The 22,398-nt window shown below is 45.2% G+C and overlaps 1 protein-coding gene across 7 annotated transcripts in view; it reads right to left on the bottom strand.

The window, feature by feature from the left end:
- Nucleotides 1-2,884: 2,884 nt before the first annotated feature.
- Nucleotides 2,885-22,398, bottom strand: part of LOC147630336 (protein ZINC INDUCED FACILITATOR-LIKE 1-like) — a 66,333-nt gene continuing 46,819 nt past the window's right edge. For 4 of the 7 annotated variants that reach the window (XM_086810174.1, XM_086810170.1, XM_086810175.1 and 1 more), the window contains 4 exons: nt 5,806-5,850; nt 4,529-4,617; nt 3,536-3,576; nt 2,885-3,411 (listed from right to left, as the gene is read on the bottom strand). In XM_086810174.1, the coding sequence (XP_086666300.1) occupies nt 3,257-3,411; nt 3,536-3,576; nt 4,529-4,617; nt 5,806-5,850 (330 nt within the window). In that variant the 3' untranslated portion in view covers nt 2,885-3,256. The remainder of the gene's footprint in view (nt 3,412-3,535; nt 3,577-4,528; nt 4,618-5,805; nt 5,851-22,398) is intronic. The other 3 variants (XM_086810172.1, XM_086810176.1, XM_086810173.1) reach the window with 2 other exon arrangements.

Below are 22,398 nucleotides of genomic sequence, written 5' to 3' on the forward strand. Positions count from 1 at the left end.
GTCTTCTGTTCCCACTTGTCATCTTGACTATAATTTGAATTGTGAAGGAAAAGTTATAAAATTTTATTTGGCTTCATATCGTTGGAAAGCTCTTGAAAAATATATTTTATATTGCCCAATCTGCAAAAGTTTAGGGTTTCCAACCATGAAATAAAAGCCTTTTAAGTGTTCAAAAGGTGATCAAATGTCCATATCTAGCCACAAGGCACCTTGCAAGTAAAAGTTTCATGATAATACAAGTATCACTTTCATCATAATATAATCAACCAAAATGTACATAAGATCCCCAAGTTACTTTGAACAAACTAGCTTTACATGCTAAGTTAATAGATCTTCCAAAAGAAACTAGTCTTGCACAAGACTAGAATAGATAAAGCCTATCAATAGATGAGAATTGACTTTGGAATCTCATGTTTGTGTGTGACATTCTTGGAAGACGTACATAAGTTGTGCATGGTGTTTATCTCTAGGATAAATACTTCATTTCTAGGCCTTTTCTACATGCGAAAGGTGCCCCCCATTTCCACACTATCAAAGCTTCTCAAATAAAGGAATCTAAAGAAACACACAAAGTCTATGTTGTCAACTAAAGATGCGTTACATTTCATATAGAAATTATGTTAAATGTCATATTTTGCCACAAAGGACCTTGCAAAACTTTCATTTGGAATATTCATGCTAGACAAGTCTTTTGTTTCCACTTGTCATCTTGACTTTAATTTGAATTGTGAAGAAAAAGCTATAAAATTTTATTTGGTTGCATATCATTGGAAAGCTCTTGAAAAATAGATTTTATATTGTCCAATCTGTAACAAGTCTAGCCATGAAATAAAAGCTTTTTAAGTGTTCAAAAGGTGATCAAATGTCCATATCTAGCCACAAGGCACCTTGCAAGTAAAAGTTTCATGATAATACAAGTATCACTTTCATCATAATACAATCAACCAAAATGTACATAAGATCCCAAAGTTACTTTGAACAAACTGGCTTTACATGTTAAGAGATGTTCCAAAAGAAACTAGTCTTGCACAAGACTAGAATAGATAAAGCCTATCAATAGATGAGAATGACTTTGGAATCTCATGTTTGTGCATGACATTCTTGGAAGACGTACATAAGTTGTGCATGGTGTTTATCTCTAGGATAAATACTTCATTTCTAGGCCTTTTTTACATGCGAAAAGTACCCCATATTTCCACACTATCAAAGCTTCTCAAATAACGAAATCTTAAAAAAAAACACAAAGTCTATGTTCAAGTCAAGAGCTTACTTCAACCTTGCCAAAGCATGTCATTGTGGAGCATTGCTTTAGAGCCACAATCACAACTTCCCTATAAAGGTGCCCTAGCTTATTCATCACTTCCTCACTCTGTTGTCACACCGGAATGATCCTTGCCGATGGGAAGGAGAACTCTCTTTAATAAATGAAGGCAAACAAAGATGGTCCTTCACAATGGTTCTCTCATAAAAAACGAGGGATAAAGAGGAAGCTAATATAAGTAGACAAACCTACAAGCGAGAACCTATTCAAGCAAGCATCCATTTAACAAGCATGAATCCAATAGTATACAAGCTAGCAAGAAGAGGAAAGAAAAGAGCTCACAAGTATTCTATTGCAAGGAAATGATTGTGTATTGCTACTTATTATATGAAATGACTGATATACATTACTTTTTACACTAGGCCGACAAAACTAAAATTGGTCCAACTAGTCTTAAGCATGTACACAAAAGTCTTAGACTTTTTCTATTTGACATTAAGTACGATACATGCCTAATGGATAAAACCATGTTACCCTACTAGGCTCATCTTCACAACCTCCATATCTATTTAGTCATAGTTTTTTAGAATTGGACATAAGCGAAGGATACCCAAAGAGAGACAGAGAGAGAGAGAGAGAGAGAGAGAGAGAGAGAGTATGTGTGTGTGTGTTTACTATTAACATCTACAAAAGACCAAATGATCTATGAGAACAAAGTATTTGAATGCATGTCAAAACTGATTGTATCAAAAAACATTAGAGAGAGAGAGAGAGAGAACTTGACTATTTTGCAGATAGTTAATACAACCTATCGGTTTATTGGTTGCACTTCCATTCCTTTACATTTTTTAGGTGGTTAAGTGAACCTCTTGGTTTAATGGATACATTTTCCTCTTGCCATTTTCACATTGAAACTTTGGCGCATGAAAGTGCATGCTAAAATCTCTACCTTTCAATGGGAAATAACTCTTTGAACATGCATGCTTACATAGAATTTTTACAAATGTCAACACATGAGCAAATTGGTGGTGATAGATAGTTCATAACAATTGTATAAGCTCACATTTCATTCTTCATTCAAGTGTGTTTTAATGTTGTCACAACCAAATTAGGTAACTTTGAAAGTACCAAAAAAAAAAGAATGCATAAGGTAGACAGCAAGTTATGTATGATGTGTTAAAGAATGCATATCTTACATCACAAACTAGAAACCCCTTTGTTCTTTCAATTCAAAATACTAAATATACTTAAACAGTTGAGAGAATTTACGTGCATTACCTTAACTAACCTAAGGTGATTATAATCAAACGAACACTAGTACATACATGTAACTCTTTACTTCAAAATTTAGTAGCATAGTAGCATTTATGATCACATTAGTGAAGGCATATAAAAAATTTATTGGGATGTTTTTTGTACTCGCCCCTTTTTCATCCCTACCTTTATGTTAAACCTACAAAAGCGGTTCCACCCTTTTTAATAAAAGAGGCTCAGTTTTTTTTTTTTTTTTGGGGGGGGGGGGAGAGAGAGAGAGAGAGAGAGAGAGAGAGAGAGAGAGAGAAAAATATGACTGACTGCTGAGTTAACCTTCTCCACTTAGCTTTTCTCAAATCCCACAAGTAATTTGATCTTGAAAAGAGAGAATTGCAGATAATATAATGAAAAGAAGACCTCTACACAATGTGAAACACAGGATGTGTTCATGTAACATGCAGCAAAAGAACAAGATATAACTGCTGCATATGACAGATGAATCTCACACACTCTGTTGTACACAGTGCACAACCATCAACACAGCTGACGGTGGGCGGCCTCATGCCGTAGCCTGGTTTGCCACACGGCCTGAACAGATGGCTGGAAGCCTGAAAGGAAAACTGTTCCATGTTTCAATTAAGCTTGCACATAGAAATGTGCAGGTTCTTCAAAAAAAGAACCTTACACATCAAAGGTGTATGTTTATCAAAAAAGAGACCTACCTAGAAACCGCAAGTGCACTCAGAAGGTGAAAGAGAGAGCACGCTTGAACTTAAGATCATCTTGGACCCCTTCAGGTATGGGGTTGTCAAGAGCTCGAGGTAATATCGGTTCGAATGTCTCAATAAAAGCGGCCAAGCAGACCAGGCTCAAAATGAAGAACACCATCCACATGCCTGCAACATAATTAAAGAATATGAACGTCGTCAGAGCTGGGGTTGGACATTTGTTATAACAATGACAAATCTCATGGAAACACTAAGCAAACATAAAAGATTAAGAGAACTCATGAGCAAAAACCTGGCAGTAAAGAACTATCCCGTGCCTGAGCCCAAGAGAATCTGTGATCCATCTTCACAAAGTTAATGCGCATGCAAAGAAAATGAAGGCCTCTGAATGTTTGATTTGTCATACCCTCTAACACGCATGCATGTTAACAAAAAGGCATTGTGCACACAACGAACATCTTGGGGAATGCCTTGCATGCACATTTATCGCAGCCCCAATCTTCCTCGAATACAACAGCCAGAAAAATTATGCAGGCAGGCCTCAGGTGACCCAACGTTACGGGAGATGCTAGCAAATTCAACAAAGGATGGGATGTATGCCAAAGGACTGGACAGAGAGCACCAGCAGATGTAATAACTCAACATCCACTTATGCCCCTGAGACAAGATCAGAAAGGAGGTATAGAACTTCGTAAGACCCTTCAAGCAACCAACCAAGAAGTTCGGTAAGGATGGAATTGATTCTCTTATTCAGGAATATTCTGTGACCCTGTGTTTCCTCACGTGATGACTTTGGCATGTCTAGCTTGTAGGATCTGTAGCATGCAAATATTATTTTGATATTACATAGTGGGAAAAGAAGAAGAAAATCATCCAGACGAGGTCGAAAACATCAAGCAGATGACTGCTAGTTTTATGGAAACAAAGCATTGGGCCATGTCCATATGAAAAAAAAGCATGGGGCAATGTGTACTTAGAGATCCTTTTGCCTGCCTTAGGGTGCTCTTAAAGTAGTATAAATACTCTCTGATATGGTACAGAAAATGTGGATGAAACCTTTCTAAACCAAGCCAATTTTCAGCAAGCAAAGTCCTGACTTTTCTGCTAGGGACAGCTTGCTATATATTCTAGCCAATAAAGCTGTCAATCAATGCAAGGATACCAACAAACCTAGTACTAGAAACAACCAAGAGGATTGAGCAAATACAATGGCAACAAAGGCTAACCATAAACATGTATATAAAAATAAAGGCATCATCTCACAAAGTAGAAGAATTTCACGTACAAGGCTCCTGCACTCGCCGGACCAATAGCTCTAAAGAGCGACATTGCACTCATAGAAACACCATTTGCAACTCCTCGCTGTGCCATCAACTGTTAAACAAATAAAACATGACCATCAATTTTTTAAAAATATCTTACACATTTGGCACACGTGTACAAGAGTGCTCCAGTGCATACACGTGCACATGTATATGTTTGTAGCACATGTGTATGCAAGCTTGCATGTAAGCCAACAATCTATGATAGAGATTAAACAACATTAACAACCATATAAGGCTGGACCCCAAATGATACCAAAAATATGTAGAGATGCTAAAGGCAAAGGGTTTCTCCATGTATGCTAAGTTGTCTCATGGACAAAAGCATGTGAAGAATATTCTGTAATCCTCTAAGCATGGCCTACCTCACCCGCTTCCTCTGTAGCTTGAAAATAAACAAGACTCGCCTGCACAAGTAAGGAAAGTGATTGTGGTGCATGCAGCACCCATGTCTTGTGCATAGATATGACCATTGAAGGGGTCCTCTGATGACCCGATTTATTTCTTTGGTTAGTCTGGCCTCTTGTCACCTATATATTGAATAGAGGTGGCACATCTATGAAGAGCCCTGCTCCCAAGAGCCCTGCTCCCATAGTTGAGACAAGACACAGAACATTCACAACCTTATCTTTGGAGCAGGCACCCTCAACCCTCTAACAGGATATAAGTGACACGTAGACAAGACACAGAACATTCACAACCTTATCTTTGGAGCAGGCACCCTCAACCCTCTTTCGCTTTACCATCTATGCTATGGTGACTCCATGTTGGAAGGTGTTTGTGCAGAATGCAAGATCTTAAGAAACATCGACATAAGGCAGTTGCTGATAAATGATGGCCAGAAAGATGGATGCTATGGCAAGCGAAGGTAACTATCAGAAAGCTACCTTACTCCAACTTATGAGAGTGAGCGATATCAATCCCAATGTGTAGACCAAGGCTCAATTAACTATTGAGAGATATATTGGCCTATTGAGGGCACACATACATACATTCATGCATGCATACATATGTACACACACACACACACACACACACACACACATATATATATATATATATATCACACACACAACAACAACAACAACAACAATAACCACCACTACCACCACCACCACAACAACTACCACCACCACTACTACAACCACGACCACGACCACGACCACCACACACACATTTGAGCTCTAGATCTTGAGACTAGATATGCACGAAATTGAATAATTTTAAAATAGAATTTTACCACAGAATTGTTGATCAGAAAAAACGTTCCAGTCACAATGCATACCTGCATAAACAAAAATATGCAAGGTACATGAAGGATGATTAGGAACTACAAATTGACCTTGTATACCGACATTCCATGTGTATAGTTACTCAAATGTCATGTTCCTCGTTCAACAGAGAAAGCCTTTAAAAAATAGTCTGTAATTGCCAACTAATCAACAATTGATGCACCAATCATACACCACAAATTAAGCCCCATGATACTGTGTCAGAAGCAGGGGGCTCCCGCACCCCCCCCAGCTGCAGCTCCAGAGGGAGACAATAACGACTTCAACTCACCTTACAAATTTTCTTCTTTGCCAAAGGGTATTGTAAATTCCTTCACGTATTATGCCACAATAGTCCATTGCACAGTCATTGCCACTCACCTCATCAACCCTTCACTGTCTCTAATGCCTCTACAGCCATACACAAACTCCAAAACGGTTGTGCCCAGGACCATGAGAGATTACCAACAGAGCATGTTGCACACGCATGTGACGCTCTTGCCCCTCTATCGGCACACATGTTCAACAGAGCTTTATGTCGTCGTTTCCCAGCCTCCTAGTCCACCAAAACCATCAGCCCCATCCCCAAAGCCTGGGACCCACCAGATCCCAGCAACTAGAGGACTCATGATTGGTCACACAGTAGCCATGCTTTATTGATTGGTGCTACAGTCAGAGCTTAGCTCCATGGCAAAGATGCATGGATACAGAGCCATAGGGCAAGCCAGTTTCCAGAGGACATACTCCACATCTCAGGGCCATGATTGAGGCGGCCGGATCACAGGGACACCGTGTTTACTGTTACTTTGTAGATTTCCATAGAGCTTTTGACACAATTTCCTGGACATGCCTCCTCAGACATTTGCAGGATTTGTATACCATCAAAGATGATATGGGGCATCACGGAACTTTATGAGTCAGTTATTGCTCCCTGGATCAGACCTCCAGGAGGTATGTCACAGAGGCACTAGGATGGATTACACCTTCAGATTCAGCCGAGTGATTACAGAGGCAATAGGATGCATTACAGCTTTTGTGGGCAACGAAACCTCACGGTTAACCTTGGGAAGGCAAAGGTTATGATCTTTAACACCTCTCACTCCGTAGCTTCCCGCCATCAGTTTACCTACATGAGAGACCCCGTAGATACTGTCACATCATATGTATACTTAGGAGCCACCTTCTCTGGTCCAATTTTCACAATGCACCTTGGCTTCCGGGAGCCCAAGCTAGATTAACAAGAAGTTACACAGCTCTGGCCCTCCCGAGAGGCAGTTCTTCTAGAGACACTTCCAAGAACGTAGTACTAAAGAAATGGCTCTTTGACACCTTAGTAAACCCAATGCCAACAGTGATGTATGGGGTCCAATTATATGTGGCCATACCTCCGTGAGGAGGATTGAGAGGCTCTAGGTCAAGATAATCTCCGGCATGATATAGAGTAAACCATCGGTACCACACCCTCGCGTCCTGGCATAGTTTGGGGCAGCCCCCCCTAGTGGTAGATGCACTTTTCCAGACAATGACATGTCATTGGTTACCAAGGCTTAGCAGAGCAAGAACATGATTGAGTATGGTATGCTAAAGTCAACTGTTGGTTCCTCATACGGGCTCCATATGGGTCGCTTATCACTTTTCCAGTACAACCTAGATGCCCCCTCCCTCCGTCACACCCATCCAGATACCAACTGGAACATTCAATCTCATCTCCTCAACCTACACACCCACACCACTTGGAAGTTGGCTCGCACCCCTTAACACTAGTTCTGTAATTGGACACTTAAGTGTCCTGAGACACTAAAGTGTCCTGAAAAGTTCTTGAATTTTTGTGGGCAATCTATTAAGAGTTTTGAAATGCTTAACATCCATAGATGTTCCTCAAGACCCAAAAAATCCTTGAGATTTTTTAAATTGCACTTTTCTTAGCTTTTGCAAGGCAATATTTTAATTTTCTTAGACACATGCTGATAAAATGCATGATTTTTGCTGTTTTCAAAAAATAGTAGTAATTTGGACAACTTTTAGAAGGGACATAGTTTGATCATGAAACTTGGCTTGATGGAAAGCCCATGATATAAACTAAATCCTAGAATCATCAAACGACAATTATTGGATAAATTTTTGACTCGCTAATATTGAAATGACGTTTTTTATATACAGGTGGAGCATGAATTTTTCTCCTTCCATATGCAAGCTAATAATGTAAAACTTGAGGTGCACCCATGTTATATAGGGTAAATACTACTTTGTTTTGAATTTTCCAAAACTTTATAGCCACTTTTTGGGCCTCTTCTCATACATGGCCTTTTGCGCAACTTGTTTTTAATACATAAAATGTCTAATTATGAGCCTAATTTTGATTTTCATCAAAGGGAAAAGCTGTGTAAGTGCATTATTTGTTGTAACTATAGGTGTAGACTACTTGTGCAAGCATAGTTATGATTAGTTTTTGATAAAAGATGATCAAATTTTGCATTTTTATTTTTTACAGTTTTTTTAGAACTAGGCGATAAGAACCTACTTAAGTGGAGGCTAAGTTAGTGTCATACACATCAAATTATGGCTTATTTATCTCATCTCAAGCATGAAAACCAATAATCAACATTCTCATTGATAGGGCTACATTATCTTTTAGTGGCGTGATTGAGTTTTGATAATACGCGTTACTTTAGCTGATTTTATGCAACTTTTTTGGAAAAAATTCTAGGAAAGGAAAATGATTTTTTTGGTGAACTTCTATCTCCTTGGACTGATGTATGCTATCAAAATATATTGGAAAAAATTGCTATTGATATCATTGGATTTTTTTTTTTGAGAGAATGATGCTTGCATATTTGGAAAAATCCTGAAAAATGTTCATTTTCAAGACATATGCTACTTTGTTGCTTATGTACTTCCAAATAAAAAGGCATTTTATATGTTTAGCATTTTTTACATATGCATAGGGTTATGTTCTACATGCCCAATGAAGCATTTTGGTTTTTAAAGCCTACATTAGGAGTTTGATTTTTTTTCGCAACCCCCAAAAAAGGACACTTAACTGTCCTGTTTTGGTACCAAACTAGTGTTAAGCTACGCAATCCTACAGAGCTCACTTCTTGAGGGTCTCAACAGATAAACTCATCCAAAAGCTGTCATATCTTCACAAACATGTCACATGCCATGCAGTCGTGATGGGATTCATCCAGGCCTCGTCTTCTGGCTTGGTTCTCATCTTACCACCTCAAAGTGGAGACACAGAGAGCAAAGGGTATTGCCCGAGAGGATATGACCTGTAGACTACTCTCTTCGGAGGTCGAGACAAAGGAGCACTACATTTGCCCACACTTTATGACTATACACAGGTAGAGGAACACCAGGAAGGGTAGGTATAGACCCTGGTGTCTGTTCTAGGCATGGTTTAGTACATGTGGAAGGACTCCATGGAAGGATTGAGATCCTAGTGTGAGCTCCTGGTATGAATGGTTACATGTGGAAGGGCTTCATGGAAGGGTGGATACCCTGGTGAGAGTTCCTGGCATGCTCATGAAGTCTCATGGAAGAGTGGACACCTTGGTGAGCATTCATTTAACCTGTATGGGTGGTGCCCGAGAAGGGTTCGGAACAAGATGAATAAGTTGGGAGATGGAATCCACAATATTATGCATAAAGCATTTGAGTGTGTTTTGACATCCATGAATGACTTGTCTCGACTGCCTGGACAATGCCTGGTATTTCTGCTTGTGATTGTCCATGGGTTTTGGGGACGCCTGGAAACCCTATGGACGCGTGTGTGCACACCTGTTTGGGACTAAGACGGTGATCTTATGGGTTTTGCAAGTGGTAATTGACCCCAAACTCAATTTACAGCTTATATTTTACTATATTAAGGTTTATGAGTACGGGTGTTCACATACACAATTTTGGCGGACAAATTATAAAGTGTTCACATACACTGCAGCCCATCAAGCCATAATAAGATCCACAAGTTGCTATTCTAGGAGGGGAGGGCCAAAATCAACTAGATGCCTCCCCTTTTCAACTGTTTTTGGAGGTGGAACACCTTGGGCTTGAGGCTCTTTACACACAGCCTAACGGCCACCTAAACGCGTGGCGTTGGACCAATGGGGTGCAGCACCATGCATTGGTGCCTTACACACCACCATGTCTCCTAGGTGCTCGTCTGCCACCGTGGCCTCCACCTCCTGCCCCTATTTCGCGAGAGCCTCGGTAGCCCAGCTTGACTGCCCAAACATGGGCGCACCTACCTCCATCCAATCACGTTGCACTTGGTGGACCATGCCATCGATCCTTCCCGCCATTCTGCAACAATATATCGAGGTTCTTGGTTCTGCGTTTTTTCCAGCACACTGCGCTCTTGGTTCTGCGTTTTTTTCAGCCCTCCACAATCGATTTGCAAAGCGAAAATCATCCAGGTATGCTCTGTGTTTTTCTCTTTCTTGCTCCTCAAACTCTGCGTATATATCTGCATGTTATTGCTTTTTTGATGTATGTTGTATACTCGTTTTTGTATACTCTGCGTGTACTCTGCATTTATATATATCTGCGTGTACTCTGCGTATATATACACCGCCGGCTCTCTGCCAGTATATACTACTCTAGAATCGATTTGCAGAGCGAAAAGCATCCAAGTATTCTCTACATATTTTTCACTTTCTTGCTCCTCAATCTCTACGTGTATATATCTACATGTTTTTATATTTTGATGCATGTTGTGTACTCGTCACTTCATGTTGTGATGCATGCTGTGTATACTCCGTGCATATAGTTATTGCATGTATATATACTCTGTTGTGATGCATGTTGTGTATACTCTGCATGTACTCTGCGTATATATATCCTCATGTATATATATCTGCATGTACTCTGCGTATATATACTCTACGTAGTCTCTGCGTGTATATACTCTGCGTATACTCTGCGTGTACTCTGCGCTTGTATACTCTATTGCATGAATGCATGGCGCCTGGAACAGTGTGTAAGGCATGAATGCATGGTGCATGTTACAAATGCAGATTGATTTTAATGTAAAGGGTCGTATTTGCTTGTATATATTTGCATTTGAATCAATATTAAAATCATGGGTTATTAGGAGTTTAAATTACTTGACATTTGGTGTAGATCACCACCTTGGCCGCATCTTGTTTTAAATCCCAATGGAATGACAAGATGTCTGATTTTCCGATTTTTTGTCTTTATGGATAGTGGTAGGTAATAGCCTTTCCTTAAGCACCTCATAAGAACTCTGCATGTTATGTATAACCCCGTATATTCTGTAGTTTCTCCATGTTATGTATTCCCGCGAACAGAATTTCCATCGGAGTCGGACCAAAAATAGCAACTCTCCTAAATTTTAGGAGTGTGGTCCTTTGTATTCTAGGATAATCCCCCATTCCCAAAGCTTGTACTTTCCAAATATTTAGACATCTTGGAGTCCACCAGACCCCTTTCATACTAGGAAATGTCGAGGCTCGTGACAATACCCACACCAAGCAAATTGATTGGTTACTATCCTTTGAAGGTATGGTAGCTTTGAGAAATCTATTTCTTCGACCCAATCTGGTAATCAATTATCACTTACCCACATAGTAACATGCAGGCACCCCGTAACTTACAAGTTGCTCCCAAACTTCATCAATACCCAAGTAATTTCCATCCATACAAATAGAGAGTTGGGGACTTGAATCCCATCACCACAGTTATTGTGGCTACACCATGCTCTCTTCGAGAGGAGAAGAGGGAATGAAATAGATTTATCTGACAATACAGAACAAAGATAATACAGAACATGCAGAACAAAGAGATACGGAATACCGCATTCATTGGTCCAATCTACACGAAGGGATAATTACATCTCGAATTGAGATGATACCAAGAGTTGGCAAAGTGCCTATATGACAGAATGTCTATCAGTTGGGATATTTTTAGAGATAAAGTTTATGGAAGGACCCATCTCTTAGATTGGGACATGTGGCAAAAAAGTGGACCAAAGTGAGACAAGTGGCCTGACACTTGTTACAAAGTGGATCAAAGTGAGACAAGTGGCCTCACACTTATAACTTCAGCTATTGTGCGGCTCTCCACTTGTCATTGTAGCCCTCTCTTGCCATTTTAGCTCATGGGAGGCCCAAATCTATAAATTGGAGCCCTCTCTCTTCATTAATGGAGGCTTTCTTGCTGCACACTAGCCTCTGCCACCGTTACAGGCTGCCCTAAGGATGGCTACTCTCTTTCTCTCTCTAGGCTGCCCATGAAGAATACCGACTGTTGGGGACTGTTTTGGAGGCTTCCATCCCGAAGAAATACTCAAGGCAAGGATATTTAATCGTTTATTATGATTTCTAGCCATTGTACTTGTTGTACCAACCCTTGTACTTGCTGTACAAGCCCTTGTACCTGTTGTATCAGCCCTTGTACTTGTTGTACCTGCTGTACCAACTATAACAGCCACTGTGCCTACTGTACCAGCCACTATTCTGGCTGTACCAACCCTTGTACCGGCTGTACCAGCCACTGTTTTGGCTGTACCAACCATTGTACCTACTATACCGGCTGAATGGAGAGCTGAACCTGTTGTACCAGCTCTATTGCATAAAGACCCATGGTTTTTGGGAAAGAATCAGTACCCACATGGAGGTATATGGATTATATTGTTGGCTCGGCATTTCTACAGCCTGTGTTCCAGCTTGGTAGCCTCGTGTTGGGCTGTGTTATGGCATTTGTATATGGATAACCCGGCATCTCCCGTGAGGAGAGTAAGGCCCTCAAAGCTTGTGCATGATATTATTCTCCTTGGGTAATAAAATACTCCAAGGGGGGGGGGGGGGTCGGCTCATTCCGGCCTCTGTGGTGTCACATGTGCAAGCTCCATTTTCAACATTTGTGGATGTTTTGTCCAACTTTATGTTTTATGCAAAGTGATGATGGATATGTGTTAAGGCTGTGGCCATGTTTAAATGTTTTAATATGCATTGATGGTATCAACAAGTGTGTCAAAGGCCCTAGTCCCTCGAGCACCGCCACGAGTCACAGGTATACATTGAATAGGTTGGGGTTGTGAGTCCAGGTACTGAAGCAAAGGCCATCATGGTGAAGAGATATTTGTCTATCGTGGCTTTCAACAAGGGATTGAGTTCAAGGATTGCATTTGGTAAGAGATTTGTAGATGGTGAAGGCAATGTTGATCCACAAGGGATTGAGTTCAAGGAAATTATAGCACAGGGGATGAAGCTTGGTGCGTCTATCAAGACGCCTGAGTTTATACCATGGATAAGGTGGATGTCCCCCCTGCAAAGTGTGGAATTCTTGAAGCATGGCACACGACGCGACAACCTAACAAAGCTGATCATGCAAGAACACACCATTGCTAGAATGAGAAGTGGTGAAGCTAAGCAGCACTTTGTTGATGCCCTCCTTACACTGCAGAAGCAGCATGATCTCACACACACTCACATCATTGGCTTGCTTTGGGGAAGTGGATTTAATGTGTTAGGAATGTGCAACCACTTTGCTACGTTGTTTTCCAGGACATGATTACTACAGGGATGGATACAACAGCTATTTCTGTCGAATGGGCTATGGCCGAGCTGGTTCGCAACCCTTGTGTGCAGCAGGAAGCCCCAGAGGAGCTCGACCAAGTTATCGGCATTGAAAACGTCGCCAAAGAAATAGATTTCTCAAAGCTACCATACCTTCAATGTGTGCATGTATACACAAGTTTTTATGGATGGTGGAGATGCACGAGGTCATGTTGGGCGGTGTGTAAAGGGGGCGCCCATGCATGGGCAGTCAGTTTTTTAATAAACACAGGCATGGGCAGTTGGTGTGTAATGGGGTACGCCCATTCAAGAGTGCACAAGGCACTTCTTGGCTGCCCACATGTTGGGCAGTATTGTTCCACCCCAAGGCGGTCTGTATCTAGCCTGAGACAAATGTCAATTGGCAGCTTGGGAGAGCTGGTCGACTACTGACAGGGCTGATTTATAGCTGGTCGTTTCTCTCTCTCTCTCCCTTGAAGCAAGCAACCCCTTTTCTACAAGGCTGGTAAACTGCTATACAGCAGGTTTCCGGGCTGAACTTTGATGCTCTGAAGGCTCGGGGTTCAAGGCAAACAACAGGGCACCCATCTCATCTCTTGGGGTGACCTGTACAGCATGTTTGTGGGCTGAAAACAGTGCTGTTCAGTCCAATTCAGCAAGGTTCTTCGCGACAGATTTGAAGGCAAACTGTCTCTAAACCTACGTGAAGCATGCAGCTCTAAGGGTGGAACCTTCGGGTGGCCAATGCCAAGGTTTTCATGGCTGGTTATTTGAGACAGCACCACTGCTAGAGGATGGGATCAGGTACGAGAGTGTGGTTGTGCCCAAGGAACTCTTGGAAGCTTGAGTTTGAGGACTCAGGCAATTGTTTGATTTGTTTTCATCTTATTCTGGATGTATCTGGTGCCAGTCTAAACACTGTTTACTCTCTGGCACCCGTTCTCTTGTACTCGAACACTCTATTGGTAATAAAGATACCTTGGGGGAGGCTGGCCAACTTCAGCCCTTAGTGCTGTGTTTTGTGCAGGTTTTCATATTGTTGTTTTCAGTGGTTTCAAAGTATGATGATGATATTCTCAGATACTATGTATGATGCCATGCTGTTATGTATGGGATAAGGTCTCCTGTGCACATGCTTCCATATTTGTGATAGTGGTATCAGAGCTTCGGTTCTCTAGTCTGTGGTAAATCCCGTTGTTGAGGGTAGCAGATAAAGCGTTTTGAGCACAGAAGATTACAGTGTCGGTAGAAATTTTTGATCTGCAATCATGGCTGATCATGTGAGTAATGATAAGCATGTGATGAATACACCCGACAAACAGATGCAAGATGAGGTGCCCAGGGATGTACAAAACACCCCACTTGCCGCACCACTTACGGATGTATTGTCTGAGTTGGAAACTCTCAGACGTCAAGTTAGGCGATATCGCGATGAGACTGCAACACTGAGAGCCATACAGGAAGATCTCGATGTGCATAGGGTTTTGCAGTCTAAGAGAAAGAGAGATGCAGATGGTGAGGTCTTCAAGGCCATGGCTGCCCAGTTGGGACATCCGAATCCCAAGGAATGGCCAAATCTTACTTGCAAGAAAGAGGAGAGATGAAGAAGGATGTGTCTCATCATGCCACTCATACAAACTCTAAGGAGTCTGATGATGCTTCCTCTCGGTCTCATCATGCCTCTCGGAAACGGGAACATTCCAAGCATGAAGGCTCTTCTCATTCTCGGAGTAAGGGAGACAAATCTGTTTCTCCTGGCAGGTTACGTAGCAAGAAGAAGACCCGAGAATTCAAATCGGGAGATAAGCCTTAAGGACATAAAATTTGAAAATTTCCATGGAAAGATGGATACTACAAAGGCTCTTTCTTTTGTCGGGCAATTTGAGATAGCCTTTTGTGCCGGAGACTTCACAGAGAAGTCTAAGCTGCAACATGTGGGCATGCACTTGAAAGATACGGCCAGTGATTGGTCGATGGCAAAGTTGTTGGATGGCATTGCAGCTCTCTCTTGGACTGACTTTAAGAGGCAGTTTTATGCACAATTTTTGCCACTAAACTTTGCTAAGAATGTGAAGAAGGAATGGGATTGGCTTAAACAGGAAGAAGGAGAGTCTGTGCAGACTTATGTGGGCAAATTTTAGAAGGTGCTGCTGAAGGTAACCCCCTTCATGTCTCTTGATGAAGAAGAGAAGAAAAGAAAGTTTGAAGCTGGCTTGCACTCTGTAATACAGGATAGCCTTGAGGTGTACCAAAATCATACTCTTCAAAAGCTCATTCATTCGGCTACTGTGGCGGAACGGTTGCATGTTTTGCCAAAAAACATACCATTTTCGGGGTCCATATAAAGGCAAGAAGAGGGCTGGTTATGACCAAAAAAAGGAGGGGCAGCCCCCTAAAAGTGACCAGAAAGGTTCGTCAAATAGTACAAGATAGGAAATGTTTTGGATGCGGTAGTAAGGACCACTTGTATCTTAAGTGTCCAAAGAATCCGAAGAATACAGGAGACAAAGCTGAGAAGCCTAATGTGAATGTGATTCCCGATGTTCAAGGAAATACAAGGCAGCCTACTGAAAACAGAACCATATGCAAGGCTTGGGAGCAACTCAAGGATCAGCACGCCCTTTTCCTTTTTGATGATGCATCCACAAATAACTTCATCTCTGAAGAGATGGCTGCAGTTATTGGGTTACATGTATTAGATTATGGTATGCAAATGAATGTTGATGCTGCTTTTGTTGGTAAAGGGGTTAATGTAACTCCTATCATTGGGAAACTTCGCATTCATATCCAGGGCTATCTAACTCATGAGATGTATTGTTGGGAATGCCTTGGCATGCTCGTATGGAGCGGAAGGAGGACTGTAAGTCCAACAAAATTTCCTTTTCGCATAGAGGTAGGGAAGTGGTTATAGATGCTTGTGTTCCAGGAAGCACCATACCTATTGTCAGTCATGTACAAATTCGCAAAGTAATGAAAAAGTCTACTTGTTCTTACTTGGTTTTTATCAGAGATGAAGTTGAACATGCTCAAACTAATGTAAATGTGGATCATTTGACGCATGAAAGATTAAAGCTTTTGCATGGTTTTAGCGACTGCTTTCGTGATGCTTTGCCTGGTGAGTTACCACTAGAGAGACCCAAGGATCATCGCATTGATCTAATCCCGAGTAGCTCTCCCCCTAATAGACCACCTTATCGGGTGAGTGCCAGTCAGCAAGAGGTGATTATGATGCAACTTAATGACTTGCTTGAGAAAGGGATAGTGTGCCCTAGCTCTTCTCCCTATTGTTCGTCACTTTTATTGGTAGTTTTATTGATACAGAAGAAGGATGGTTCGTACCGCATGTGTGGATTATCGTGCCTTGAATAAACTCACGATTAAGAACACGTTCCCTTCTTTTTTTTTCCGAGAAAAGATCCTTTCATTAGTTATATAAAAACGCCCGTAGGGCTACAAAAAAATCTCTCCTGCTCATAAGAGAAAAAGAGCAGTGAATACAACATGGCAACCCGGGAGACTCTCCCTAGGTGCTGCAAAATACAAGCATCAGCACAAAGGACTGAGAGGCTAAATCATACAATAGGGGGGGGGAAGAGCCAAACAGGTGGCCTGTAGTGCCAACAGGGGGATCCCGTGTGTAAGGTGTAGAAGGGGCCACAGCGCCAAGTGGTGTGAAAGGCCTGGCGCCGCAAGATCACCTCATCCGAGTCTCCCCGGATGCGGTCGTACTGTCCTCGCAGGGTGTGGATCAACTCCTGCCAAATCCCCCGTACAGTCTCTGCTAGTGGCTCCAATCTCCCCTCAAAGGCCGTGAAGCACCGGGCCCTCCAGGTGAACCAGATGGTGAGGCTGCTGAGGAGCTCCCATCGTAAATCCCTCTCCTGTGTCCAGCTGGCGGACAAGAAATCCGGTGTCGGAACTAGGCGAGGCTGGCCCCTAATAAATCTGATGGCCTGACTGCCCTGCTCCATCTCATAGCCCATCGCAGGCCCTGACGAGGTCGACCAAGCAGCGGCACCCCACGTAAACATACCCTCTGGAGAGAGGGGAGCCAGAATACGCAGCATCCGCAGCCAAATCAGCTGCGCCTGAGGGCAATCCCAAAGGCAATGTCTCTGTGTCTCCATAGGGTGGCTGCATCGGACGCAGGCCGCCGAAAGACCGCTGTAAACAAGCCAAGTGCCAACTGCTGAGCCCCTGTGGGCGACCAGCCACTGAAAAGTCGAGATCCTGCGGGCCTGTCGACTAGCCCAGAGCCGAGCCCAAAAATCCTCCAGAAACTCCTGTGAGAGTCCCTGTAGCCGCCAATGCCCCGCTGCCGCTGGAGAGACAATCCTCCTCGCCGTCAAAATATGCCGCCCCAGCCGAACAGTATACTGGAAAAAGGTGATCTCTGTGGCCTCAAGGGATGCATAAGGATCATGCCACTCGTACTCCCCGGGGTCCCACTGTAGCCGGGCCAAGGGGCGCGCTGCATATGCCCATATGCGCCAATCCGGGAGCACATCTGCAGGGTCGGGGTCAATATGCCACTTCCGATAAGCGGCGGCCACTACCCGAATCCTCTGAAAGGTGCACTCTGCAACCAAAGGCGACTCCACCTCCACTCTCTGGAGTCTGCCCTCATCCTGAATCTCATAGTAGAGGCAACTGCCATCCTCAGTGCAAGCTCTGACTGCAATCAGGATCTCCAACTGTGTAAAGGCTCCCATCCACCGTGGGGCCACTGGCTCGAGAGGCGTGAACCACTCCTCTGTGAGTGCCTCCTGAATATCATCCCTCATAATCAAAACCCCCCTCTGAAGTGACTCAGCCTCTCCACTTGGATCTCCTCTGGGAGACTGCAGAAGGCCTGCCAGTCTCCAAAACTACGAGCTGGGCCTGCCGCTAAAGGTCCCCAGGCTAGCCGAGGCCGAGAACCCAACATATGACCCTGCGCCGTGCGAACCGCTAGGCTCCAGATGAGCGGCTGTCTGGCCCGCTCCTCAACACAAGGAGGAGGTCGCTGAGAGAGCCCCGGTCTCAGCAGCTCCCAAGCTCTCAGGATACTCAAAGCAAATCTGTCCTCCCATCCTCTACTGAGACCTGTCCTCCTCATCTCTATGAAGATCCAGCGAATCTCTGGTGCCCAAGTACCCCCTACTGGGGGCGCCCGAGCCTGCAGCCGCTGCAAGAGGAGCTCTTTTCAAGGCTCAGCGCCTGGAAGCAACCCCCGAACAATAAGCTTCCCCAACAAGGCTCTACTCTGATCGACTGGATCTATAATGCCCAAACCTCCCTGAGCCAGCGGAAGTGTAATAACTGCCCATGCAACCTTTGCCCGAGCTGGCTGACCATCCCGCCCACACCACAGAAAGTTCCTGACCAACCTCTCTACTTGGCTGATGCAAGAGCTCGAGAAAATCCAGCAAGACGTAATGTACCACATGGTCGCTAACAGCACCTGATTTGCCACCACCACCCTCCCAGCCAAGGATAGTCGAGCTGTACTCCAATACAAAAGCTTCTTCCGAACGCTCAGAAGAAGCGAGGCAATCTGCTGCTCAGGTGACAAATCTAGGCCAATCTGGCATCCCAAATACCGCACTGCTGTGCCTGGAGGAATCCATCTAAAACCGGGGTCCGGGGTCCATGCCGGAGTGGGAGCACTACTGATCCAAAAGGCCACTGTCTTGCGCCAATTGATCAATGCTCCCGAAGCTGCACTAAAAACCTGGAGCGACTGCTCTGCCCGACGAAGATTGGCCTCTTGGCCATGCAAAAATAAGCCCGTGTCGTCTGCAAACTCAGCATCAAGCAGGTCCTCCCCCCGGACTGGGAGCTGAAGTCCTCTCAAACCAACCTCCTCTGCCGTCAAATACATGCTCATAGCCTCCGCAAAGAAGAGAAAAAGAAAAGGGGCGAGGGGACACCCCTGACGGACTGATCTGGTCAGCTCAAAACTCGGCCCCCGTCCTCCTGCAATCAACACCTGGCTGCGAGCTGTGGAATACAGAGCCGCCACCCCTCTGATCCATCCTGGCTCAAAGCCCAGGCGAAGCATAGTGCCCTCTAAGAAACCCCAATCAACTCTATCGTATGCCTTCTCAAAATCGAGAAGCATCACGACCAAGTCATCGCCAAGAAATCTAGCTCGGGCCGTCGCTTCCCAGAAAGTAAAGATGTTGTCAAGGAGCGCAGTATCCTTGACAAATCCTGTCTGAGTAGCATGAATCAACTCCCCCAGGAAGGGCTGGATCCTCAAACTCAAGGCCTTTGCTAAGACCTTGTAGACAGTATTGAGGATCGTAATAGGCCTCCAATGCCGAATATCATCTGATACTCCCTCCCCCTTGGGGATAAGATAGATCAAGCCCTCTGAAAAGCTCTGCGGCATCACCCCAGTGTCCAAAACATGCTGAAAGCCCCTGCGACGGAGGCCTGGCCCCAAAAGGTCCCAATAGCGCATAAAAAAGGCCGGCGTCGGTCCATCCTCCCCTGGGCAACTATGTCGCGGCAAGACCCTCAAGGCCTCGGCAAGCTCAATCTCTGACAGAGGCGCACCTAGAACTGTACGCATACGGTCTGTGACCCTCCTCTGCACATGGGCCCACACAGTCTATCTGCAAACATCTCAATCCTCAGTGGCTGGCTCTGCTGAAAGCACGTCTCTATAAAATGCAATGGCAATGACTTTGATCTCCCCGAGCTCAGTAGCTACCGATCCATCCGGTCTACCAAGCTGGCGGACTCCTGCTCGCGCATGACGGGGTCCAGTGATCTCAAAAAACTCTCCAGTCACTCTATCACCAAGCTGCGTCCACTGAGAGGCCTGACGACAATAGTAAAACTCATGTCTCTGCTCCTCTACCTCTCTAACCTCCTGGCGTGCCTGGCTCAGCTCGGACGCCACTCACTCACATGCAGGCTGCTGCTCCTGAAGGCGCTGTAGCGAAGCAAGGCTGCGTCTCAGCCGATGCTCCCGCTCGCGAATCTCTCCCAGTCGTGTCAAAGCTGCATCGTGTAGAAAAGAGCGAAGATCGGTGAGTCCCTTCCTGGTCAGAGCACTGACTATCATGCCAGATCCTCTCAATGTCCTCAGCGAGACTGGGATCTGTAAGTACCCTCTCTGGGATCCTCAACTGCAAGCTGGGCTCCCGTGTCTCCTCCTCCAATGTCAATATAACTGGCGCATGATCTGAAAATGAGGTGCCAGCGAGAATGCCGACGGAGCCCCCTCGCTCCCCTAACCAGTCGCCCACATAAAATCGATCAATCCGTGATAGATTAGTCCCTCCCTGCCGACGATCCGACCGAGAGAAACTAAGACTGTCCTGAGACCGGGAGAAAGCCCCATGCTGCCATGCATCAGTGATCCTCAGTGACATGCAAAACCGGTCCCAAGCTGCAAGCTCCGTGCCGTGCACTGTGACATGACTGCCTCCCACCCTATCTGCCGGGTCCTCAAGCATGTTGAAGTCTCCCCCAACACACCAATGTGCGGCCTCTGGCAATGCATCCGCGACCTGGGTCCAGAACTCTGCTCTGGCACTAGCATGATTGGGCGCATAGACGTTGAGCACAGCCAATAGCTCATCATGCATCCTCAGAATGACATACTGTGCTCTACCAGGCACAATGATCCCTCGATCCACAATGGCCTACCGCCAAACATCTGCAATGACCATGCATACTCCTCCTGTCCACCCAAAGGACCAAACCCTGCAGACCAAAAAGTGTCCCATCTACCAGGCATCACCGAACCATATCTCCGGATCCTGCTCTTACCCAAGTGGTGCTCCTGCATCATCAAAATATCAATGCTGCCACCAACCAGGCATCTCTGAAGCTCCTGCCTCAAGCAACCACGATAGCGTATAAAGTGTGCTCCGCCAAGGCCCTGTACATTCCATGAGATGATCCTCATGGATGCCCTGCTGAGGTGGATGTTGTCTCAGCCGTACGGCGGGCCTTCGCAAGCGGCTTGGATGGAGAGTAGTGCCCATCCAAGCGACTGCGAATCTGCCCACCCGGTGTACTGCAAGAATCCCGGATCAGGCGCCAGTGGCTGTGGCCCATGGCGACTGCCTCCCGCTCTGACAGAGCAACCTCGTGTATACACACATATCCAGGGTCGCGTGCTAAGTCTACCACTATGCGCACGACCAAATGCCGAATCCCTGAGGTATCCACACTCCCGGGATCCAAGAAAAAATGAGCCAACTCCCAAAGTCGGCCTATCACATCTGTCACCTCCAGATCGCTCATGTGATGAGAAAACTCAACTGCCTGAGTCTTCAAAGTGCTGGCTGAGAGCGAGCTCTAGAGTCCACTCCCAGTCACAAGGGCCACATAGAGGGAACGAGAAGGCCACCGCTGAGTCTAGTGCCTCCTCCCCGCGGGCCGGAGGTATCACTACATGAACTCGGATGGGTGCTGGCTCATGGGGGCCCTCTGCTCCAAAAAGCCGTGTGAAGGTATAATCAAAAGCCTCCAAGCGCTGTCTAATGCCAAGGCGACTCAGCCGACTGCGGATAGATGTAATCCGTGAAGCCCTAATCGGCATAGGTCTCCTCTGTGATGCTCGAGCGAGGTCAGTGCTCAGCGCTCTCCGGACTGCAGGTGAACGCCAGGGAACTGCCAGGGCCTCCCGGGAAGGTGAGGCGGGAGGAGGGGGAGGAGGGGGAGGCGAGGGGGGTGGAGAGGGAGCCGCTGCCGAAACCGGAGCGGAGACGGGAGGGGGCGATGGTGGAAGCGAGGCGGTGGGAGGGGACGGGGGTGGGGGGGTGAAGGAGGGGGTGCTGGCATCTCCTGGTCCTCAGTCGTCGCCGCGGGGGTCTCCTCCTGGAGGGGAGAAAAGCTGTTCCTCACGGGAACCCAGTGAGGCTGAGACTGTGGCTGCTGCTGCAGCGGTCTCTGGGCGTGCTGCTGTGGCTGTCTCCCTCGGCGGCGCCCCTGTCCAGGCTGCCACTCCGAGGTCTCTGTGGCCTGAGCAGGTGTCTCGGAGGCAGCCTGCCGAGCCGAATCTGTGGGCGGGCCATCAGT

This window comes from Cibotium barometz, chromosome 16 (assembly GCF_041138505.1).
Source record: "Cibotium barometz isolate CiBa-2024 chromosome 16, ASM4113850v1, whole genome shotgun sequence".
NCBI lineage: Eukaryota > Viridiplantae > Streptophyta > Polypodiopsida > Cyatheales > Cibotiaceae > Cibotium > Cibotium barometz.